Consider the following 26,680-nt stretch of genomic DNA (forward strand, 5'->3'; position numbering starts at 1 on the left):
CAAGAGTGTAAGGCATTTTATTGAGATAACATTGTACAATTAGATATCTACATTCCTTAGCCCCTATTTTGTGCACTAACAAATATTCTATCTGTTTACTGATCAGGATGGAACCCTCTTTGTTTTTTGGTTCTGAAGCTTGGGTAAAACGTGGTATGAGCCCTGATGACTTTTGGCTTTAGCTAGCACCATTCTCCTTTTGTGAGGACAATTAAGCCATTTGACATTCATAGAAAATATATTAAAAAATATATTTAATCCCAATGAAACCAGGTGTTGTTCGTATGCCACTGAACAGTAATCATGGCTTGTAGTAGGGATGCACCGAAATGAAAATTTAGGATGCCCTTGGCCGAAAACCGAGACCGAAAATGACTTTTTCCCCCCAAATGATTTTAAAATAGTTTTTTTTTCTATAATTTTACCTAGAAATATGCTAATATAGCTATGGCACCTATTTAAAACTGATCTGTAACACCCTCCCCCTGCAAAATTATGATTTCATAAAAATAAAATATTTATCAATTACTTACGTAGACTGTACACAGTCAACAGATATACTTAGACAAAAAAGGGACTATGCATTAGTATGTTATCTACGCCTGACAAAAGGCAGACCTACCTCTGTCAAGTTTTGCCATTCCTGCCGGCTGAATAGAAAAAAACATCGTCTATGGAGGATCCTGTGATCTTGCGGTGAAAGTGAGGCTCTAAGACACCTTCATATGTATAGAAAACTTCATATAGTTTCCTACAAGTGTACAATGAGTCTCTGTAGATGCATATATATGAAAAATACAGTGTGTGTGTGTGTAGAGAGAAAAACATTGTACATATTTAGACAGCTGAGGGTCAGTAGATAAATATAGAGAGAGCTGTCTATATAGGGACTGCAACTTACAGCTGTACACTGAGCAGTCTGGCAGAGGGTGTCTGTAGATGTATATGTGTAGAGAGAGAGAGAGAGAGATAACTTCCTATATATGGACAGCTACCTATAGATTTCCATGTACAGACAGCTCTCTATATACACCTACCTGTAGGTATACAGTGAGCAGGCTCTGGGAGAGGGGCTCAGTCAGTAGAAATCTATATACAGACAGCTCTCTGTAGATGATCATGTATATGGTGCAGTCTGTAGCTGGATATATAGGAATCTGTATATAGCTATAGGCATGGTCTATAGATGGAGAACTGTATATATATCTATAGCTATTGATAGAGAGCTAGCTGTATATATAGCTATAGACACTGTCTATACATGGACAGCACTTTGTATATAGCTCTAGGTGTCTGTTGGAAGAGCAGTGCTTGTCTCAGTACAGCAATTTATCCCTATCCCTATGTTGAGCTAGCTATGGTCGGCAGTCGGGGAGGGGGGGACACAGAGGATACAGAGAGCGGGTTGTACCATGGATCCCGGTCTGATGCGCCATGGTTCAGCTTCTGACAGCTCGAGGATAGGGAGCGGCTGGCGGGCCTGTGGTGATGGACGTGGCTTCAACAAGGGGCGCCCCGCACGGTTTGAACTAGGTGACTTGTACTCGGTGTGCGGGGCATTGGCTGGGTGTTCTGTGCTGGTGAAGTGCTTTGTGCCAGGGGGGGCAGGATTTATTTGCAAGAGCGCTGACTCTCAAAGGAATGGCAGATACATTTACAGCAACAACCCTCCCTTGCATGTCTCTGACAGTTTGTGAAGGTGCAGTCTAAATAACAGTGCTGTCATTTTGTCTTTTAAGGGTAATGTGGGGTGGGATGTAATTTTCGGCAGATTTAACCAATTTTTGGCCGAAATGGGCTAGGCCCATTTTCGGCCTAAATTTTGGCAGCCGTAATTTCGGTGCATCCCTAGCTTGTAGTGTGGTTTCATACAATGGGGTTCCATCCCATATGCCCGGTCCTTCTCCTGTACATTTCTTCCCCTCTTTACTGACACCTTGAATGTAATTCGCTTTTCTCTCTCGAAATATCATCAGATATTTTAACACATTTATCATAATAACAATTGTACAACCTGCCTTCCCAGTCCCCAGCGATACATAATGCCAGGCCCATATTATCAATTTGTAATGCCATATGACATTATCAATTTGTAATGCCTTATTTGTTCAATCCTTATTCCCAGTTGCATGTAACAGGTTTGTAAAGTTGGAATTTGTGAAAAATAATTCCAAACAAAAAACAATAAATAACTATGTAGAGGATATCGTTTAAACTTGCCAAATATCTTCAGCATAAAGATTTACGAGAACTAGAAGGCCCATATAGCCTTAAGCAGGGAAATGACTCATGGTCTTAAAATTATTATTGCCAGGAACATAGTTGGTGCTTCGCCATAGCCTGCAGCCCTGGTGTTGGCGGTGCACCAAATCGAGTGGGAAATTAGGTAGATATTTAATGAGTTAAATGAGAATTGTCGGCATTTGTAGGCAAATCTATGCCATGTTTATCCCTGTTCACGCAACGGGTATGATGCCCTAACCTGTAGTGCCTGATTTCCATTCAATTTACCCAACATATTGATGCCCTTATCATTACGGTATGGCAACCACTTTTAAGCAGCTGCTTCGGCCAGCCAGTAGGTACAGGAGATCTTTTTGAGGAAATGCTATTAGGAGCCTTAGGGTCTACTGCTGTGTTCCATTGTTGGGAGTAATTTACTTCCTACTTGTGGAGTGAGGATAACTTTGTCCACTCCATTTCTCTTGACCGTAATCCTGATTAGGAAGCCCTACTGGAGAAACTGTGATTGAAGCAGTGCTTTGGTTGTGTGTGCAAAGTCTTTCCTCTTTGCCATGGTGTATGGAGAGAGATCAAAGTATAGTTGGGTGTCATCTAGGTATCCTGTCAGAACTTTGGTAGATCTAGAGGCATAATAATTAACCTTTTGGATTATATCCCTTGGAGTAAAGCAGGGAGATGTTTGGGTTTGGGTAATCCGTGTTTGTGATCTAGTAAATATGTCTTTCTCTTCCTGGTCTGGCACTAGAATGTTAAAATACTGTATAATCTATTTCGGGAAGCTCTTGTGGCATTGTCTTCTCCAGTATACCTCTGATTCCTTTATTACTGCGGTGATCGTGGACCTCATGGTCTGACATTTTCTCTTCTAAGGCTTGTAGGTTTGTTTGTTTTTTCCATAGTGTTATACGTGTCCGTTAGGGAGTTGTGAGTTTCAGTCTCTTCTTCAAGGTGTGCAGTATGCTCTACCATAGCTCATATGTCTGTCTTGATTTCACCTGCCAGCTTTGAAAAAGCTGCTTTAAAGGAAGCTTGGAGCCAGGGCCGGCCTTAGGTGATCAGACGCCCTGTGCGAACCCAACATATGGCGCCCCCCCCCCCCCCCTTCAGCAAAACCTCTGCCCCTTCTACAATAGCCCTGTTCCGCCTACTACAAAACCCTTCCACAAAACCCCCGCCTCCCTTTCTACAAAAACCCTGCCCTCCTTTTTACAAAACACCTGCCCCGTCTACAAAACCCCTGCTCTCCCTTTAATACAACCCCTGCCCACCCTTCTACAAAGTTTTTTCTCCCCCTTAACAAAACACATGCTATCATTATATATATCAACTATACAGCAATGTACACATAATACCACTAAAACCTTCCCCCTCCACCAAAACCACTGCCACCCTCTACAAAAGCCCTGTACTCATTCTACATAAACCTCTGCTCCCCTTCTACTAAACCCCTGCTCCCCTTATACTAAACCCCTGCCCCTTATACTAAACCCCTGCCCCCTTATACTAAACCCCTGCCCCCTTATACTAAACCCCTGCCCCCTTATACTAAACCCCTGCCCCCTTATACTAAACCCCTGCCCCCTTATACTAAACCCCTGCCCCCTTATACTAAACCCCTGCTCCCCTTCTACTAAACCCCTGCTCCCCTTCTACTAAACCCCTGCTCCCCTTCTACTAAACCCCTGCTCCCCTTCTACTAAACCCCTGACCCCCTTATACTAAACCCCTGCCCACCTTATACTAAACCCCTGCCCCCTTATACTAAACCCCTGCTCCCTTATACTAAACCCCTGCTCCCTTATACTAAACCCCTGCTCCTTTTCTACTAAACCCCTGCCCCCCTTATACTAAACCCCTGTCCCCTTATACTAAACCCCTGCCCCCTTATACTAAACCCCTGCCCCCTTATACTAAGCCCCTGCTCCCCTTATACTAAGCTCCTGTTCCCTCTACAAACCCCCTGCTCCCCCTTCAACAAAACCCATGCCCCCTCCACAAAATCCTTTCCCCTGCCACTTCACCAAAAAATGCCTGCCCCCTCTTCTACAAAACCCCTTCCCTACACGAAAACCCTAACCCCTTCTATAAAACCTCTGCTCCTCCCTAAACCAAAACCCCTCCCCTTCTACAAAACCCCTTCCCCAAAATCCCAGCCTGAAAACCTCTGCTCCTGTTCTGCAAACCCCCCACACACAAAAACAACAATCTATTTAATAAAAGAAAAACAATAGTTACAACAAGAATAATCAGACTCACATTAAATCTTGCTGCTCCCTGGACCCTCCTGACAGTGTCCCAGTCTGCCGACCTTGATACCAGCACTGACCTCCTCCCTCACACTGTGCGGATCCTTCCGCGAATGACTGTGGAGGCGGAGCATGCTCTTCCTCCATGCTCCTGACCTCCTCTCTCTCTCCCGGCCGCTGTTCTCTTCATAATTTGCAAGTCAAGTGCACAGCACAATGCACTTGACTTGCTCACATGACTCGGGCCGGCCTGTGAGTGACTGAGTGCGAGCTGTGTCGGCCGCCCGGCGCCCCTGTTGCCATGGCGCCCTGTGCGGCCGCACAGCTCGCACACCCCTAAGGCCGGCCCTGCTTGGAGCTTATGCTGCAACCCACAGATGTGGCCGAGGTTAGAGATTTTATAGAAATTGAGGTAATATCACTGTTTTCTAAACAGGCGGGGATGGTGACTTATCTTTGGGCTTCCTGATCTTTGTAATTAGACATTTCTTGGCCAAGCTTCTCTCCAGCACTTAAATGCTTTTTAAGCTTTCAATTTCACTGACTGGTGTTTCTTGGTGAAATCTGATACATCCTTTTGGGAATTTGAAGTTGCATTTACCCCGCTCTCTGTAACTAAGCAAGTTTGGATTGTGTTCTGTCATCCACGACGAACAATTTTATTTTGAGTGTGTTACTCAACAATAAGACTTCAAAATTGAAAAAAAAAAAACATTTGTTTATATAAACAGTCTTAAAACAGACCTTCTTCAATGTCTGCTGATTTTTCTGCAAATAATGAAAAATTAGTTTGGACTAATTGCTCATTCAATATTAAAACTGTAACCATCAATATTGCCATTTTTGTACTACAACAACTGGCAGGCTTTCTTGCTAAACATTGAATCATGGCTTAAACTACCTGCATTAGGATACAGAACCTCCCATAAGATGTCCCATAAATCCCATAACATGTCCAGCTTCAAAAGTGACTAGTTTCATTCATTCATTCATTCATTCTTATTATTTTGTGATTGAAAGTACTGACAATTGCTGAGCCCCATATTCCACAGAGGAGAGGAGCAGAACCCACACCTCTGTGTGTACAGGAAGTGTTCCCTAAACACTTCCTGTACACACTGGAATTTTATAGCTAAGAGTCACATTTTATGGGTAAATCTAAAAAAAATAAAAAAAATATTCAGGAGAATTAGATCAGCTCCAATTTGAGTCGCTTTATAAATAACTATTGGTTGAATTCTCACTTAGCTTTTGTTTTTTGTTTTGTCATAATAACTTTGATTGTGGTGAAAACTGATTGTCTGTTATACTTCATGGTCTAAAAATAAAACACAGTGCGTGGCTGCGTTAAAACATTCATGTTTCCCATATTGGGAATTGCTATATTTCTGCCTTTTATTCCTTAGGGGATGAAGTACTCTTGGAGACTGTCTAACCATTTCCTACCAATTCAAGATGGATCTGGCTTCTTATTTATTTGACTGCCTTGTAAACACTGACTTTATCACCAAAAACAGAACTGTAGTCATGTCTTGGTAGGAAGAATGCAGCAGAGGTTAACAAGTATTTGTAAAAGCTTTTTAGGTGCTTGGCAAAATTATTTAGTAGTCAGCTTGCTTTTATTTCTTACTTCTCCTACCCCCTCACCCCCCTGGGTCCTGAAACAATTGCAGGGTTTGCGTTAAACATTTAGAGGGACACTCTATACATCAAAACCACATCAACTTAATTAATCTAGTGGTTCTGAAGCAAATAAAGTGTTTATGAGAAATGGCTCTTTACACTTATCCCTAATGTCACCTCTATTAGTTGTCATTCGGACAACCACTAGAGGCAGTCTTTGCAGATTGGCCATTTGACGTCTCCACACTCAGCATGGAGATGTTTAACACTTCCTATAGAGATGCCTTGAGTTAGTGCATCTCTATGAAGAGATGCTGATTGGTACATTGTGGTGATTGCCATGCATGCGCATTAGCTCTCTAATGCTTCCCTATGGGAAAGGTTTTGATTGGCTGAGATCATCTGTATTGATGATCTCAACCGAAAAGTAGTGGCAGCAGCAGCGAAACTGGCGTGCTGGGATAATAAATGTAAGTAGAGCCAGTTTTTAAATTCCTTTTGGGGTGGTACATCCAAATGTCTCCTAATTTATTCTAACATTAGAAATATGTGTTTTATGTTACTAACATTAGAGTGTTCCTTTAAACTGTTAGCAAATTCAGGAGTGAAATGCAGTGTATTGAAGACCCACAGCCAGAACCACACTCACACTGACACACATGCACAGATCCACACACAGAGAGATTGACACACATGCACAGACCTACGCACACAGACACACACACTCTCTCTGAGTCCAGTTTTCCATCCTTCGGTACACACTTGTCTCCCCTGGGTCATGGTGAGCTTGGCTAATGAGTGTCTGTGCAGGCTGCAGCCCTATCTCCCACGCTATTTTTCGGTGTTTCAACTACCGGAGGTACTAATGAGGCAGGAAGGCCCCATGAAATTCTTGAGATCCCGAACCTCTGGGCCCTGGTGCAGCGGCACCTAACAGCTCAATAGCCGGCACTTTGCTGATTGGGAAAAAATCCTTGGTATCCTCAGATTCAGTATACCAGAGAACTAACTCTGAATGATGAGATAGGATTGTGATTTCAGGGCACTCCCTTTAAACCCAGGACAGTTCGCAAGTATGCCAAACACATCATGAGCACTTTGTTACATTGAACCTTTCACGATTTGTGGCTACTCTTGTATTAGCAGCTGTTACCCATATAGTGTGAAATGTTGACTACAAGTTTAACCGATATTACCTTTACTTCCTTAGGACCGTGTCCACTTTCCATGCCTTGCTGGTTGGATGCTTCTGCCTCTATATTTTAGTGTATGATGATGCAGTTAATGCTGACCCTGTTTGGTAAGTGGTGCTGTCTCCCTGTCACCTTCATTGTAGAACAAGATACAGGAGGTATGTTCTATTTAACCTTCTCACAAGGAATATGATGTTATAACTCTTATTCATCAGCAAATAATATTGGCAGCAGCAGGCTTCCCAAAATAAATCAAGTCGTCTGGCTTAAAAATGCTTTATCAACACTTGTGACATATTGAACCATAAGTAAATCTTTAATATATCTTGTCTTTTCTAGAAATAATATTAGACATGGCATTGAGAATTGGTTTTCTTTTAATTATGTTGGCTCAATATATATGAATTGAATAGAGTTTTAATATAAAACTTAGTGCTTTTAAAAGCCATGGTATCTATATTTGAGACTAATAACCTAGCCATGGTATCTATATTTGAGACTAATAGCCTAGCCATGGTATCTATATTTAATATGAATAAATTGCTGCAAACCCCCTCCCCCCAAAAAAAGAAATAGTAATAAAGTTGGTACCAGTGTTATGCCAAAAGGGAAATATCCAGGCACTCAAGTGTTAAAGCCGCAGGCAGATTTTAATGGAACAAGGAAAGCAGCAACGTTTCGACCTTCACAGAGGTCTTTGTCAAGCTTTACCACTCAAAAGGAAAAAAATAATATCCCAAATTAACACTCAGTAATGATATAAATAATGAATAAGGGATGATCATGAACTTCATATACAATTGGTCATAACACTGGTACCAAAGATTATTGTAGGAACCGCACTCAATCCCAGCAGCCAGCGGTGCTCTGGAACAGGACCAGCAATCCCAACACGTAAAGCCAAAAAGGAAATATCCTGGATCTCAAGTGTTAAAGCCACAGGCAGATTTTAATGGAACAAGGAAAGCAGCAACGTTTCGACCTTCACAGAGGTCTTTGTCAAGTTCATGATCATCCCTTATTCATCATTTATATCATTACTGAGTGTTAATTTGGGACATTTTTTTTTCCCTTTTGAGTGGTAAAAATTTTAAAACTGCATGCTACCTGTGTTTTCTGAGTTGTGTAAATGTATTACTGTGTGTATGAACAAACAAAAACCTCCTACATTATTTTTTTTCACTAAATTGAGAATTGTCTGGAATTCAAATTGCATTTCAAATTTAAGGCACATATGCACAAGCAGGAACAATTCTCCAAGTCAGCTATGGTTCCAATTCAGCTACTTTGACCATACATTTAGAAAGTCACTTTGAATTCCTAACCATTCTCACTTAAGTGACAAACCCTGATAGTAGTGAGTTTTGAGGAGTTCCTTTAAGAACCTGAGTGTAGGTGGTTAATGGATGGATGTTGAGTGAACGTGAACTACACAATGTTTTTTATCTAACTCACAAACACTCTGCAAGCGTAATCAAAGGAACTTTCAGTCTGTTTGGCAATACTCAATTGAGAAGCCTCTGTGCTGGAGCAAGGCTTGCTAATGCTTCTCAATGATCTGTAATACAGGATGGGGAATACAGGCGTGCATGTTTGTTACATCCGTTACTTCCATGGATATAACTGAAGAGGAAGAAAACCTAGGGAGGTGTCACTGACCCCAAATAATTTCTATTGAACTTGACACTTTTAAAAACTTTCACAAATGTGACATTCCCCAGGCAGTGCTTCATATGTGTGGCGTCCCTTTAATGGCATACAATGTTTATCTCTTTTCTGAAATCTAGATCTATTCACATTTTTGGGGGAGAATCAGAAGAAAATAAGTTAAAGAAATAAACTACAACAACAATAACCTATATACGAAAAATGTATTAAAATATTACAAGTTTTCAGTTTCCCTATGAAAACAAAAAGCCTCCAAAACATGAAGATATGAAAACTATGAATATTATATTTGCAGTAGGAACAGAAACTTATTTTTTAAATTATTTGTGCATGGTGATAAATGTATTATATGCATTAAAATCCCTTTTTAAACAAAAGTCTGACTGGCCACCCTAAAATAAATGTGTGATGTTGAGATCTGTGGTTCAACTAACTCATAAAAGTATTTTCACTCATAACATATGGACGCACTGGCTTATATGGTGATATACCAATGCTCTGAAACCCTATCCAGTCCCTTTTGTCACATAATCATGCTGCCTGGTTTATGGGCTAAAGTTTAAATTGCAAATATTCCTTGAGATTTCATTATACTTATAATATGGTTTATCTTATATTATTTGATTGGAGTTGAAATTGTTGCATTGCTTAAAGTCTTGAAATAATCTTGACCTGTTTATTCCTTTATGATATATAATGGCACAGTTGCATGCTATGTGTACAAAACCTAATAAACTACAAATTATAAAGTATAGAATCACTCAACGGTCACAAAGAAATATCCCAGTGATTTGTATATTGGCATATAAATCATTGTAATGTCCTATAAATGATCAGATTTCTGCAATTTTGAAATATTGTATTGGGCAAATAATTTGAAAGAAAAACAAGTTCAAATGTGTAATGTTGTCCTCCTAATATCTGTTTGCAGGGGTGATGCCTACATGGTCAAGCTGAATGTTGCAATAACCTCAGGATACCTCATCTCAGGTGATCATTCTTCGTGCTTCCATAGTCATTAACCACTTATGTGCCAATAAGTCAATGTTACTGTCCTTACTGTCGAGTCCAGTGAAGATGGCTTAAATGGGAGTCATGGAATGACAAGAAAATTATACAATATTGGGAGAATGGAATTAAGAAGTGTGATAAATTATAGGCATTACATAGATCAGATTAAGCTGAAGGAATGGAGACAGGTTAAAGGACCACTCCACACCTACAAAGCGGCTCAGCTTGCTGCAGTGCTTTATGGGTGAGGAGTATGTTGTTGTTTTTTTAAATGCCCATTTATAAACTTATATAACATCTTCCTGGCTCCTGACTCTTAATCAGCCAGGGAGCTTTCCTTCCTCCTTTTGCTAGCTCCCCTGAGCTAACGAAAGTGCTCTAGTTGAGCGTCTACATCTTCATATTCCTCTTCAAAAAATTCAGACCAGCGCTCTTCATCCCCTCCAGAACAGATCCACATACACAATGATTACCCGATGACCAAATAAGGGTAGCACTAGTTACTGACAAATTACTGATGCCAATTCCTTTCTGTTAGGATACTTATCATGTAAAGTATATAGACCTCCTTAAGGGGTTAAACCTGTAAAATTATGTTTCTCCTTGCATCAAGGAATTAACCTGTTTCATCATAGTTTGGATAAAATAATTATCTTCAAACCAGGGACAAAATCCCCATCAATTGATTAGAATAAAAATTATTATACATTGTGCTTGCAGTTTTGCTAGCAAATGTATAGATTAGGAGGAAAAAATATATATTTAAAAATAAGCTTTTCTCCCACCATTGACTGACAAGGGAGGACAGAATAGACCTCCCACAGAAGGTCCTACAGCCTTCTTAAGCATAGCAACCACAGCACATGAGCATGTGGTTGATATGGAAACTCCTTAGCCGACGCTTCTTGCACTGGCTCGGGAGTATGGAAACAGAGTGATGTGACGTCACTCTATCCTGACGCTAGAATGTTGGCAAATAAGCAAGCTTGCCGACGTCACTGAGGAAGTTTGCCCTGCTTCGGGATTCATCCCCAAGATGGACAAATCAAAGAAGACAGCTTTAGTGAAAATGGCCTTGGTTACACAATGGAACTATTTGTGACTGTTTGCATAGCATTATATTCAAATTAACAGATTGTTTATTCTAAATGGTGCATAAAAAAAAAAAAAAAAGCATTTTATATTTAGATTTTACCTGTTGCAGAATTTTATGCTAGTTCTATAGCTTTAATTCTTTGTCTTTAGTTTCGATTTATTTTCCTGTCACTGCTGCCTTATTTTTTTTTTTATTCTTTATTTTTGTGTGCAAATAGTTAACATCGTCGTAAACGTAGCCACAACAGCTCACGTTTACATTTTTCAACAGACATTTAAAGCATCTGCTGCTGCCTTATTTTAATTCATTTTCCCATTCTTCCTAAATTCAGTTCAAGCAGTATCATGATTGGAGTCTGTACAATATACATTATAAAGTCAATCTGTATGTTTTTCTGACTACTTTTTGTTTACATAGCATATTCACTTGGCCCAGAGTTGGTTTTAGATTTTCATCTTGTGGTACCATCCAAACATTAAAGGGGCACTGCCCATGCCTGGAAGTGGATTATTTTTTTATTTTTTTTTACTGATTATACATTAAAAAGTCACTCTTCCAGATACACACATATAATAATACCTATCTGTGTGTGACTGTTAATGTCATAACTTTCTTTTTAAAAGCGTAAACATGTAAAATGTGTGCATGAGCGGGTTTCTTTGTACAACTATTGTGAGTATATGTGAATATCTCTCAGTATAATAATGGGTATGATGCCAATGTATATTTGTTTGTGTGCCGTGTTAATGTATATGGGCAATGTCAGTGTGTGCGTGTGCTGCTGTACTTTGATGTGTGTGCAATTTAAAGGGATACTATAATCACCAAAGCAACTTTAGCTTAATAAAGCAGTTTTGGTGTATAGGTTATGCCTCACTTCTCAATTATCTACCATTTAGGAGTTAAATCACTTTTATTTCAGATTATGCAGCCTTAGCCACATCTTCCCTGGCTGTGACTCACACAGCCTGCAAGAAAAAAATGGTTTAATTTTCAATCACATGTAACTTACTTTAGAAGATTTTATCTCCTGCTCTGCAAATTGAACTTTACTTATACACAAGAGGCTCCTGCAAGGTGTAGCAGGATATTAACAGTGCAGAAGATAAGAAATTCTAAATTAAACAGACTGAAGGGAAGTCTAAACATTAGATCTCACTTTACAGGAAGTGTTAAGTCTCATGCAGGGAGTCACAATTCACATGCAGGGAGGTGTGACTAGGGCTGCAATAAACAAAGTAATTTAACTCCTAAATGGCAGAGATTTGAAAGTGAGACTGCAGGGGCATGCACTATACACCAAAACGTCATTAAGCTAAAGATGTTTTGGTTAAGTCAAACTGTTCTAAAATTGGTTTGACTCCTCACAGTGGGAAGACGCCAGGGCACTCCTGGCACTATAACCACTACAGCATTTTGGTTTAAAGCTGTTAGCAGTTCTGTTTCAAACTAATATAAAACATGAATAGTTACAGTATGTATAGAAATAATGTCCGTATTCCACCTTAGCTGGGAATGTTTCAAGATGAGTGGAATTAATTAGTATACAGTTCAACTAGGCAGAACAACTTGTACATGAAGTAAAATTACATTCTTAGAATGTTTACATTTTCCTTACTGAACTTTTTACAAATTTAACATAACCACCACCACCACTTTCATTCTCTTTATATATATATATATATATATATATTAAAATGCATAATGCTTTTTTAATTAATTTTTATTTTTATTTAATTTTTTACAGACTTGATGCTAATTATTTATTACTGGAAGGCGATTGGTGACAAATATTTTGTGACACACCACGTAGCAGCCCTGTATGCTTACTACTATGTACTGGTGAGTGCCATAATAATTTACATATTAGTAATACAGACAGATAAGATTAAAGTGAATGGCCATGAATGAACTTCGTAGACATTTCAGTCCAGCATTACGTGAGATAAAGACTTCTTAGAGACGTATTACCCCTGCTAATACCTTAAATCGTAATGAGATTTAGAAGATTCAGTCTAATAAGCCTTGTTTGGCTGGTTTTACTACTTGATTGCTTATTGATTGCTTAATGTGTGTGTATAATCTGCCTGTTATTTTAACATGCAGATCATGTTTTAGAACCCTCTACTGCACAGATTGTGACATCATCCATACAATTATTCCCAGTGACTAACAGATAATAAATGCATGGATTGAGAAGTCTAGGGTACATACCTGGTCTGCCGGAAAAAAAGTGGGGGTTACAGCAGTACCTGCTTCCATTTTAGTAACAGCAGCTGACATAACTGTTGCCCAGGGCTGTTGTCCTGCTAATCACAAGTAGCGCTAGAACACTTATCTCCCAGGAAAGTCCGTCCTTAACTCCTATAGTGCCCTGGCACTTTACAATACACGCAAACTTTGACATTACCCTAATACGCACGTAAATATATCATGTAATATAAAAGTTACAAACTTTTCCCCCCATAATAATCAGTTCTTTTTTATGGACCCTTGTTTATAAAAGCCATCAAGTTTATAGTCTATACAGAATTAAGTTTTAATATTATGATCGTCTTCATTTAAATACAGAAGTTCATACATGGTGATTCATATTAAGTGGCTTTAGTTGTTTTAGCTAGTTTGTTGTCACAAACCTGTTATACGTTGTATGACTGTGTGAGTTCCAGTGACATCAAAGTAGTTAATTGTGTTTGCATGGAATGCTGAATTTCTGTTTCTGTCTTAGTAGTGTAGATCGGATGATGCACGTTGCTATGTTACTTTTCATCATTATAACAATATAGAGATTCTAAAGGTTGCATGCTGTGTTCTTTGGAATGCATTGTGCCCTTGTGGATGGTTTATCTTTAAAAAAAGATGCATCTTAACGTGATTAATCTCAGTGTATATCAAGAACAGTGATGGCTAAATGTAGCTCAGCTATTCGTTAGCTATGTTTCCAGTGTGATGTTTGGTAAGCATAATGAAACTAGAACGCACGACTGCTGGAGTGCTAAAGTTTAGCCATTCCTGTTCTAGAGCAGCATGCTATACAATATAGAATACATAAAAAAAAAAAAGTGTGAACTATAGCCAATTTTTGCATTAACCAGTAAAACATTAAATCTGCTATTTTCCTTGGTTGTTCTAGCAAAAACAAAAAAAAAATCAGACACAAACAATACAATATAAAAAAGCCAACAAACACCATTACAAAGTAAATGCCAATTACAGCACAAAATTTGTCTTTGTTCGCTGCTTACCTTACATTTTTCTTCCCAATGTATTTGATAACATAAATATACACATCCCCCTGCTAGAATTTAAAATAAAATGGAACACCATCATTGACTGTGCATTAAAATACAATTTATTTTTTCTGTTTATACATGTGCGCCCTACTGTATTCTTTATGTGTTAAAGAATCGCAGTGTTGAAATATTGTTAATTCTAAATGCCAGCCTCCCTGCTATGAAATGAATTACTTATTAGAAACTAGATGGCGAACAGGCCAATTATGTTTTTGTTGAAAACATCTTTGATTTAGCTTCCGGTGCTATTTTAAGGATAAGTTAGAAAACATACATATATGATAAAAATATATATATATATATATTTTTCTTTCTGATGGACCTCTATTGATATTGTAATGTACACTTACTGTAAGCATTTGCTACAGGTAATATATGGAAAATGGATGTGTTCTTAACTAATGTGAGAATTCAAGTGAATTTTAAATGTAAGGTTTAGAATAACTGAGCCAAAATGTTCTCTAAGTCAGCTTTGCTTTGAGTTCGGCCTAAAACTTGAAATTTATTTTGATTTCACTCTGAATTCTTACGTTAGTAAATACCATTATTAATTTAGATTTTGTAATTCTCTTTCAGTAAAAACATAGATAAAATGTGGGAAAAAGGAGCAGGGTGTAATTGAGCCAGAGTATTCAGCCAGAGTATATCCGTTAGTCTCTTTCCCTCATATAGAATAGACTTCCAGATTGATCATGGCACACATTGCAGTTTTCCCAAACATCAGCTAGGCTTGATGAAGGCTGAGAACCATGTATTCTTTGTTAGCACCAACACACAGTATTAATGCATTTACAAATGTGTACCTCCAGGCGGTGATCAGCATGAAACTAGAAAGTTCCCTCCCAAGTGCCACCAAGTCTGAGGCTCATAGTCTCCCACTTGCTGAGCCACATCCAGCCAGGGTGCCAGGAAACAGAGCCCTAAAACCCCATTTCCCAACAGAGGACCCCCACAACCCTCAAGTAGCTCAATCCTTCAGCTATCCACAGTCCAAAGAGCGCCAAAGAGGTCACTTCCTGTGCCTCCTGTCCTGCATGTGAGGAGGAGAGCAGCTTGACAGAAACACTAGGTAGGCTCTTCCCTGTACAGCCCCCTCCTCCCTGCACCCTCACAGATCCCCTCTCCCCCTGCCTCCCCTGCACAGTACCCCTCCCTGCACAGCCCCCTCCCTCCCTGACAGTCCCCTTGCCTCCCCTGCATAGATCAACTCTCCCCCTGGCTTCCTGACAGTCCCCCTCCCTCCCTTGCACAGATCCCCTCTCCCCTTGCCATCCCTGACAGTCCCTCTCCCCTTGCACAGATCCCCTCTCCTCCTGCCTCCCTGACAGTCCACCTCCCTCCCCTGCATAGATCCCCTCTCCCTCTGCCACCCTGACAGTCCACCTCCCTCCCCTGCATAGATCCCCTCTCCCCCTGCCTCTCTGACAGTCCACCTCCTTCCCTGCACATATCCCCTCTCCTCCTGCCTCCTCTGCACAGATTCCCTCTCCCCCTCCCTGACAGTCCCTCTTCCTGCATAGATTCACTCTTCCCGTGCCTCCCTGACAGTCCCCCTCCCTCCCCTTCTGCACAGATCCCCTCTCCCCCTGCCTCCATGACAGATCCCCTCTCCCCCTGCCTCCATGACAGTCCCTCTCCCTGCATACATGCCCTCTCCCCCTCCCTCCCTGACAGTCCCCCTGCTTCCCCACTCCACCTACCTCCCCTGCACAGATCCCCTCTATACCTCCCTTCCCTGCACAAATCCCCTCTCTACCTCCCTCGTCTGCACAGATCCCCTCTCTATCTCCCTCCCCTGCACAGATCCCCTCTCCCACTCCCTCCCCTGCACAGATCCCCTCTATCTCTCTCCTGCACAGATCCCCTCTCTCCCTGCCTCCCCTGCGACCTGACAGTCCCCCTCTCTCCACTGTACACACTCTTCTCCCCATGCCTCCCCTGCACAGATCCTCTCCCTCCCCCTGCACAGATCCTCTATCCCCCTCCCTCCCCTGCACTCTTGTGGCCTGCGTGCCACGTGAATTGTTGCCATGGTTACCCGTGGCAATGCTCTGACGGCCGTGGGACTCGCAAGATTTAGACAGGGGAGCTGCTGGGAAGTGAAGTGAGTGTGCTGCGGGCCACCACTGCAGAGCCGCTGGCTCAGAGCACCAGGTCACCAGACCACCAGGGAATGTGATCTCCCCTCTTCCCTGGCCAGGTAGGAAGCAGGGAGGGGGAAGTAAAATAAAATGTAAAAAAATTCAATATTTAAAAAAAAAAAAAAAAAAAAAATCCTCCCCCCCCTCTATTTTACACAGGTACACATATATACCGAAAACCGCTATATATATATATATATATATACGTACATAGGTAATGTGGGGCCCAGAACTCCCAGGGCAGTTCGGGGCCCCCAGAACCGTCATGGTTATCATGCCCTGATGGCTTCCCTGGCTGTATTTTAAAGCCAGGCAGGATTTGTTGAAGTTGTATAGTTTAGTTTTTGCAGTACAAATAAACAATGTGATCATTTTATAATATTGTATACTATATTGTATACAGAATTGTTAGTTTAAACAGAGGTTACAGCAAATGGTAATATACATGTTTATATATGTTAAAAGGATAAAGGGTATTAAACTCTTTTAAAAATAATTTGGATTGTGCTACATTTGAATAGAATATAGTATATTTTATGATTGTGTTTTGGTGTTTGTTTCTGGAGTCAAATAGAAAGAAATAGAAATGGTATTTTATATATAAATATTCGTTTGAAATAGTTTTTCCTAAATTAACTGGTAGTACAAGTAGGTTTTTGAAAAGCTTCCAAAGATTCCCAAACATATTATAATCATAGGCTTCTACAATTTCTAGCTGACGATAAGCAAATAAACATGCAACAGAGTTGGAGCAAAATAAACATTTATTTAGAAACAGATTAGATGTGAAATAGCTCTTGTGCCAATCAACAGTTCTCTACTGTAATGGTTTATTATTTGATAGATATATTTGTTATGTGTTTGCATATACTCTGATTTGCTTCACTAACTAGATATTTTAGGCAACATTTCCATGTTTCCATTTGCACTTATCTTTTTGATCTATCCATGCTTCCTGTGATAGATTGGTTCCGTATAAATTCAGTTGGTTCCCTTATCTAACCCATTGCATGTAACACCACTTAAAATGTGTATGTAAAAATCAGACATGCTTAGGTGCTAATGTCAACAAGAAGTTGTTTTACTGTTATTAGAGGGACACTGCGTAAATAAAAACAAATGTTTAGTAGATATACCATCTATGAAAACAATTACTTTTTTTGATAGGGGTATATCTAAAAACAGATTGCAAAACTTGCAAGCCTTCCCCTTCTAATCCAACACAGACCTTCTGTGTCTGTCCAATCACAGACGTCCAAATGCTGCTCAATAAGGAGTCAGTCATCTACTATTTTAAACTGTATATTTCACACATAGGCCTTTATTTAACCACTTAAGGACACATGACATGTGTGACATGTCATGATTCCCTTTTATTCCAGAAGTTTGGTCCTTAAGGGGTTAAAGGAGCACTATAGTGCCACGAAAACAAACTAATTTTCCTGGCACTATAGGGTTATTAGGCACTATAGGGTTATTAGGTCCCCCCCTCCCTTAATCCAGCACCACTTACCTTAATCCAGCGCCGGGCTCCCTCGGCGCTGGTGACCTTGCCTCCCCCTGCCGATGTCAGCTCCGAATGCGCATGTGCGGCCAGAGCTACACTTGCATTCAACCGCCAATAGGAAAGCACTACTCAATGCTTTCTTATGGACGTCCAGCGTTTCCTCAATACGATTTTCGCATTAAGGATTGCGGAAGCTGCCTCTAGTGGCTGTCAGGGAGACAGCCACTAGAGGCTGGATTAACCCTCAATGTAAACATAGCAGTTTCTCTGAAATGTTTACAGCTGCAGGAATAAAACTAGGGGGACCTGGCACCCAGACCACTTCATTGAGCTGAAGTGGTCTGGGTGCCTATAGTGGTCCTTTAATGTTGTTGAATAAGATTTTAAAATGATTTGATATTTTTGAATAAACTTAAAATTCTTCTGCTTTTTTTCTTTTTTAAACATTAAAACATCAAAACTATATATAAATATATCGAACTAATACAAATATTTTTCAAAATAGTAAGTCAGTTGAAAAGGCTATTTAAAAATGTTAAATCTAGGCCATTATTTGTTAAAATTCGGAGTGCAGTGAATAACCCTTTAATTTACTGTAAATCCCTTCACAGCAGTGTTTTGAAGCAGAGCTTGTAGCTCCGCCTACAAGCACTATCAGTCAGAGAGCTGGGAATAACACTTCCTGTCTCACCTACCAACTATCACCAGGCAGTTGCTATTTCACTGATGACTTGGTAGAACTTGCAGGCACTCCTCTCAATTTCCCATGGTTGCTTTTTCAAGTCTCTAGTTCGCCTTCTAAAATCCAGTGACTTCCACTGATGATGATAATACATAATAACATAGTAATTTAAGTTGTACAAAAAGTCTGTGATGTAGAATAATTTTATATTCCCACTAATTTAGCTTCTTTTGGTTAAATCTCCTTCCCTCTATTTCCATTAGATGATATCTCACCCTTTATATAATGCTGTTAATTAACAGGTTGTCACATCCCATTGAAGATTTCATAGTGGGAACAAACTCAACCTCTATATCTACAATGCAGTTTGATATTAGAATATAGCCCCAATTGTTTTGCAAGCATGATATTTATTTTTGTGTGTCATTTCAACTAATATACTAAAAACCAAACAGTTGTCTTTTAATCTTTTGTTCAGCTTCCACAAACATTAAACAAGCCAATTGTTGTTTTGTCTGTGTGTAATACTAAATATGTAATTTAAGCAGTTACCTTGCTTGTACCTATGGATTTACCAGTATGTAAGAGTATGAGTATAAAGGACTATTAATTGTTAAGTTGTAGTTACCCCTTACATTTTAGGTATTTGTTCATTCTTGGAGCTGTAAGTATGTATTACCATAGGATTAACTTATAACATGATGAGCTTGTTATATTAAACCATTTATTGGTCTGTAGCAGACCTTCTGTCTCTACATATACCTCCCTAATTTCTGATCTTCTTTTCTTTACTTATAAACTTTTTCAAGGTTTGTCCTTTTCAAGTTGATGATAAGCTGTTCAGCTTTCTATCTCTGGCTCCTTTCTCGTTGCCCTCCTGTTGTCTATTTATATATGCTCCAGTTCTTTTATTCTCTGCTCCCTTCATCCTGTAGTTTTGATCTTCGATCATCTTTGATGAGGGAGCCATATTTCTTAGGTTTTAATTCCAACATGGGTTACAGTTCTGCATGTTTTCGTAGTTGGTTCTTTCAGGAGTTTCATGAACCATTCATGTGATCTAAAGCATGCCAAGGGTCATCTTTCCAGCAGAACCTTCTGACACAAAGGGGTTCTAGTAATAACAATGGTCGTGAATGTCCTTCTAAGTGTAGAAAATGGAAGATCAGTTGTCTAATAATGTATTGTTGTCCCTTCTAGAATTGAAAAGCTTTATTCAGCTGTGAATGCGCCTAAATCATTGTTTGGGAGTCTGTTGTGGTTTCACCTAATACACTAGGACGTGGTTTGGATGGGTAATATTTATTATATTGTATAGGAAGTGGCTCGTCTTTTGTTTGGGGGAAAAATGAAAGGGTAAGACGGAGAATACCAATTAAACGCAATGTGTATAGTTATGGATAAGACAAAAAAAAGCTAGTAAATATTACTAACGGTATATATTCTTGACTTGTTGAAATGATTACAACCACTATAATTATTATTTTATTATGTCCATGAATTTCCCAAATTGAGTAAAAAAAAAAACACAGATTTTACAATGCTTTCAATGGCTGAACACAATGTTCTTAGATTTTTGTTTTGTTCTCCAATAACATTTATCAAATATATACCCAATACTATTGACAGATATATCAGAGACAAAATATTTGTTTTCCCAGGTCAAAAAAAGAGATAGTGAGACGTACATCCTGGAGGTCAACTGATGTGAAGCCAACTAAGCAGTTCCAATGTCAAACTGCTGTTCTGTGAAAAACTTGTGAATCTCACAGGGTTCCTTTAAATAAACTGCAAAGCTTTACACTTGTAGTAAAATGATAACCAAGTTACAAAATTTAGGCAAGAATACCTTTGTAATTTGATTGTTAAAAAAAAGGTTTAAACAGAGAATCACTGTGAATTAATATTTAATATTGCATCGTATTCATTGAACTTGTTTATTTCAATTAATATTATGTGTACACCACAGCAGACATCATTCCATGCTTCATTATATCGTTTATCATTATCGTACTAATTTCCCAACGAGCTCATTCAAGGATAAGTGGGGGGGAAACAAAGTTTTTTTTTAATTTTTGTATTTTATTATTAAAGGGACACTCCAGGCATCCAGACCACTTCTGCCCATTGGAGTGGTCTGGGTGCCAACTCTCACTACCTTTAACCCTGCAAGTGTAATTATTGCAGTTTTTCATAATAATTGCCTTGCAGGGTTATGCAATAATTGCCTTGCAGGGTTAACTCCACCTCTAGTGGCTGTCTACTAGACAGCCACTAGAGAGCACTTTCGTGTCTATAGCACAGATTTTCTGTGCTAGAGCGTCGCTGGACGTCCTCACGCCACGTGAGGACCTCCAGCGTCGCTCAATTCCCCATAGGAAAGCATTGAAAAGCATTTTAAATGCTTTCCTATGGAGAGCTCTAATGCGCATGCGCGCCATTTCCGCGCACGCGCATTAGGTCTCTTCGGCCGGTGGGCGGGATCAGTCTCGCCCACCGGCCGACGTAATGAAGAGGAGGAGCGGCGGCGGCGACCCGAAACCACTGCGGAGGGACATCGGCGGGGGTCTCAGGTAAGTCACTGAAGGGGTTTTCACCCCTTCAGCAACTGGGGATTGGGAGGGGGGAGGGAGAGGGGACCTGCAGTGCCAGGAAAACGGATTGTTTTCCTGGCACTGGAGAGTCCCTTTAATTACATTTTTTTTAATCTGTTTATTAAATTTCCCTCCTGCCCACTTTTACATTGTTTTACATTTGTGCCCACATCATCATCCTTAAAGTGAACCTGTAGTGAAAAATTTAACTTACCCTAAATAATTCCAATATATATATTTAAAACCCCATATATCTTAAAGATACATCGTGTATTCAATGAAAAATATAAAGATTTACTCACTTCTGGGCTGTCCTCCACCACTCCAGGACTCTTCTTTAATTTGTCCTGCTTGGGACACATCCCCAAACAGGGCAAATCTCGTCAATGATGTCGGCAAGCCGGCTTTGTTGCCAGTGTGCTGGTGTCAGACCAGAGTGACGTCACATCACTCTGTTCCTATACTCCATTGCCAGCAATAAAAGCGCTGGCTAGGGCATGTGCTAGGGTTGCTATGGGTGGAGAGCAGAGGCACCTCCTGTGGGAGGTCTTTTCTTTTCTACCTTCTTAGTCATTGCCTCGATGCCTGAGACATTGACTGACAGCTCGGAGAAAATCCAAATTTAAAAAAAAAAAATTTATCCTAATCTATACATTTTCTAAACTGTTGGCAAAATGTATAGATAAAACCCTAGGTTTAATCTAATGGACATGGCAGGTCCCCTTTAAATTGAAAGGATGGAGACAACCTTCTATTTTAGATCACTTTGAAATGTTGCTTAATACAAGCCGCACTGTTTAGGTGAAAAATAGAAAGAAAAAAAAAAAAGCTGAGCCATTGTTGAAGCCAAATGAGTGATATCACAAGGTTAGGAGGAGGCTTTTAAAAGAAGAAAAGAAAAAAAAAACTCTACTTAGAAGGTGAACAAAGATGGCACACACATGATATGCAAACTAAGTAGCATAACATTTTCTTTTTAGTAGATAAACTAACTAACTTTCTTTTAATTAGATTTGCACTTTAATGCTCATTTTATCTTGGAACATTTGTTGATGTCTAGGCATCTTTAAACGTTTAACTTTAATTTATACTTTATCATTTTAGACTGTTGAGAAAAATGCACTTAACTCTGTGTTTTATATTTATATTCATAAGTGATGTTTCTTGCAATCCTTGCTTCTCGTCACAGGGTGAAGGAATGTTACCATATTTTGGTAATTTTCGACTTCTTGCTGAATTCTCCACTCCTTTTGTTAATCAAAGGTAGTTATACGTATTCATAAGACAAATGCATGATTTTGTTGTGCATGTGTAGTAAATGTGTTCTTGCTAAATTGTCCATTGTCTTTGTGAATGAAAGGTAATTACACAAATTCATAAGATAAATGCACGATTTTATTGTATGTATCATGTAGGAAAATTGTTTAACAAAATGTATGCTAAGAATACAAGGAATAAGTGAAATATATATTTGTTACAGTGGTTTCAAACCTTGCTGTCAGTGGTCCTGAGCCCTCCTGTGTGCTTTCTTGGCAAACCACAGTTAAAATAATGATGGGACACCCAGAGGTCTTATTGAGTTAGCCAGTTCTCTCTTGGTTTGAACAGCCTTTGAATCCTTAACTGGTATTTCTATCAAGATCATGTATACAGTAACTTAAAATATGTATATAAATCTGGTAAAAGACATATGAAGTAAAGAGGAAGATAAAGCACGCAGATTCACATGGAAGCAGCTAATATTTGAAAGCATCCATATCGATAAGCACTGTGTTGGTTACTTACGTAAAGCATGGCTTAATTTTTTTCTGCTGGTCTGCTATTTAGCCCTGTGTTTATTATGTCTGTCATATAGTTATATCAGTGGTTCTTTTAGACATGTTAATTTATTAGCACCTTGATGGTGAGCTTTGTGGATTTGCAAGATCCCTTTTAGTCTTTGCACGTGCTTTTACTGCTTGATTGGAGTTTGGAGCCATGGACCGACCCCATATAACTCATAACTAAATTAATATGAATACTTCTCCTGATCTTTTTATGTAAGTAGACATTTCTAAATGGCAGAATTATTAAAGTAATGTGTTTAGTAATGTGTTAGAGTTTATGATTCCATTTTCTTTTCATTATATGAATGGTGGTTTGTCCAATCTAGTATGTCTGTTAGGGAATTTCAGACCGTCTTTCTGTCCAGCAAGTATGCATCTCTAGCTTTCTTGAATAGCTTTACTGTGTTAAGCCTTTATAATTAAACTGGATGGTAATTTCTGGTGTTCAATACACTTTCTGTGATGTAAGAATCTAGTAGCTATACCGCTTAAGACATGGCTCCCTAACACCTTATGTTTCACATAGATCTAAAGATACAGAGTACTACTAATTGCTTTTGGATTATGTACAATGAATTCCATAGGATAGAACGGTCAAAAAAAGGAATTAAGCAAGGGTTCTAAATTTTGAAGTTACCTATTAAATAAGTCTGAAAATACAGTGCTATGTGGGTATGTTATGTATATATTGTAGGTTGAGAATGGTATTTTAAAATGTATACATGCGGTAAAGTAATCTACAAAAAATTATGTGCCAAAGCTTATTCATTACAGGTCAGGAACCCAGTCTTGACAAATCTTGACACATGTCTAGGTGCCCTCTACCTTTTATGTGAAGTTGATTTCCATTATTATTAAAGTTTATCGTTTAAACTCAATGTATTTTGAAATTTTCAGGTGGTTCTTAGAGGTTCTAGGATACCCCAAGCACACGCTACCTAACATGCTTAATGGTATCATGATGACAATCGTCTTCTTTATAGTAAGAATAGCCGTTATACCCATCTACTACAGCCGCGTCTTTTCCACTTTTGGCACGGAAGCTTTTCACAGACTAGGACTTGGGGCACAGTGCGCCTGGATCATTTCAAGTGTTTCTCTGGACATTATGAATGTCATGTGGATGATCAGAATTACCAAGGGGTGCATCAAAGTTCTCTACCACAGTGATGGGATATTGAACAAAACTCAGAAAAATGGAAAACTTGAATAGAAGGAACATATTTATAATGTCTTCCAACCAGCAACTGTTGGGGACTGACCCGTAATCTGCATGTCTTATTTTCCACCTTCCATCAGATGCATTCTTAGAGATTTGAATAGCGGGGGCAAACAATTGGTATGGTTCTCAAAGAATAAAATATGTCCATTATAATATGTTTGTATGTTTATAACCGCCTGCACACTAACCACAGATGCACTAAATTCCAAAGACCTAATTATCATTTTTCTCACAAATAAATTATAATTGGGGTTTTAATAAAACGGTCTATATAAGGCATGATGAAAGCAATATTCCCATTGTATAAGAGAGGTGTAAAGAGTCTGGAAGTGTGAATCCAGCAGCTGATGCCTGTTGATTACCCCTGTCATAGACACATATGATAAATGGTGAGGTCCTTCTGATGACCGTTTTAAGGGCCTGGTTTTAAAGGAGGAGGGCTGTTATCAATGATCACTTTATTCAGGTTATATGTGAAATAGGTCAATCACTGTTCAGCTTCAGGATGTGACGGGCAATAACTGCAGGTATTTAACTGTGATATATTGTGGTTTTGTTTTTTTGTTGTCATACACTTAGGTTCGATAAGAAACCTTTACATTTCCATGTCTTCTTGGATAACAAATTTATATTGCCTTGAATTGATCTGTAGACGAAACATGAGACTGGAAAAATCGCCGATGACTGTCAACGTGGGCCAGTAAAAATACTATTCTCATCGCCAAAAATGCATGATCCACTCCAAAGGAAATTAGCAATGATGGATCTTTTATTTTAGAGAATCCTATAAATCTCCGCGTATATACCTTCGCATCAAAGTACATATACCTCCAAGGGGATTTTGTTACTCCTGAATATTTAAAGTTGCAAGGGAAGGGAAGTTGGTGGTAAACTGCTAGGAAGCAACGTTAATTACTAATTGTTATGAATTCATTTGTCACTATTACATTCTCTGGGAATAAATGGAAATAAATGAATAAAAAAGGCACCTTCAATGAGCAAGTTCCATACCTGTGTGTTACTAGCAGGTAGATAGTATATTCTTCACTCAGGATTTTTTTATAGTGCTAATTTTATAAATCTATGTATGCTTTGGGAATCTGTATTGTTTAAAATGTTTTGTTGGTGTTAAAAAAAAACAAAAAAAAACAACCAATCTTGGCATGCTTAGTCATTATTTCGATCAACTAAAAAAATATTGGTTTACTTTTTCAATTGAACTTTTAGTTCGATTATGTGAGTGAGTCATATATTTTTTTCGTTACTTTATTTGTAGTATTTAAATTTCTTCATGCATGAGCCAAGTACTTTAGGAATTTAGTTTTATTATGTCATCAAATGACATTCCGTAAACTTTGAGGTTTATTCCCTTAGGTAGGAATTGTGGAGAATTGGCAAAGGCATTGCAAAATGTAGACAAAAATAGATTAGGAAAAGTGTCCGTTGCAACTGTTTTTTTTCCAGTTCAGCCTAAAATTTGCATTTCACCATTAATTAGGTGGATACATCCAACTGGGATGTGATGTGACTTGACCAATGTGGAACTAATACGTAGGTAAAAATAAATGAGCCTGAGATTTATGTCCAACACAAATATTTGGATCACAAGCATACAACTCTTTTGAAGAACTACCACAGCTGCGTGTTGGGTGAATAAACCTCTATATTGTATTTTTTTTCCATTGCGTTGCACTTTGACAAAAACAGAAATGTTTGTAAACAAAAATGGAGTTATTCATGATTTGTTTCCTTACTATAGGAGGGCAATAACTAACTAAAAAAAAAAGTTTTATTTTCGTAAATCTCTTAATGTCCAATAACCGTTTATTGAAGGAAATGCAACATGGCATTTAAAGGATTAATTGTTATTTTTTTTATCTGTGTGTTGGTGTACCACATCTGGGCAGCTCCAAGGTCTGTATTTGAGTTTCGCCCATTACAAGTTTACTATGCTATTTTGAATAAGAAATGCAATAAAAGTTGAACTCTTGACTGGCCTCACTTGTATTCTGCTGAAATTGTAATATCCTGAGCTTTTATTTATTTCCAGGTAATTACGGTATGTGATTAGCTCTAAAATATTGACTCTGCGATATGTATAACAGGTCTACTCTCACTTGATTTCAAGATCAATTGCTCCTGGATTTGCAAGGCATGGCACAAGAGGGAGCAGACCCAAAATTCGGACATGTCCGTAACAAATCCTTCATTGCTGCAAATGTGTAAGAGCTATGAGGAATGCGTATATATCCTTTGGATTATGGACTTGTGTACAGAGAAATGGTACCTGACTTTCTCTATTTCTCTATTGTCTATCCAACATGCATCTTCGCA

At 38.9% G+C, this 26,680-nt stretch overlaps 1 protein-coding gene across 1 annotated transcript in view; it reads left to right on the forward strand.

Annotated features, from left to right (window-relative positions):
- TLCD4 (TLC domain containing 4) overlaps positions 1 to 26,336 on the forward strand; it is a 44,715-nt gene extending 18,379 nt beyond the window's left edge. Inside the window, exons 3-7 of the mRNA XM_063428336.1 lie at positions 7,324 to 7,413; positions 9,906 to 9,964; positions 12,829 to 12,923; positions 22,488 to 22,561; positions 24,022 to 26,336. Coding sequence (XP_063284406.1) covers positions 7,324 to 7,413; positions 9,906 to 9,964; positions 12,829 to 12,923; positions 22,488 to 22,561; positions 24,022 to 24,337 — 634 coding nt within the window. The 3' untranslated portion in view covers positions 24,338 to 26,336. The remainder of the gene's footprint in view (positions 1 to 7,323; positions 7,414 to 9,905; positions 9,965 to 12,828; positions 12,924 to 22,487; positions 22,562 to 24,021) is intronic.
- The last annotated feature ends 344 nt before the right edge of the window (positions 26,337 to 26,680 follow it).

The sequence above is a fragment of the Pelobates fuscus genome, chromosome 7 (assembly GCF_036172605.1).
Source record: "Pelobates fuscus isolate aPelFus1 chromosome 7, aPelFus1.pri, whole genome shotgun sequence".
Lineage (NCBI taxonomy): Eukaryota > Metazoa > Chordata > Amphibia > Anura > Pelobatidae > Pelobates > Pelobates fuscus.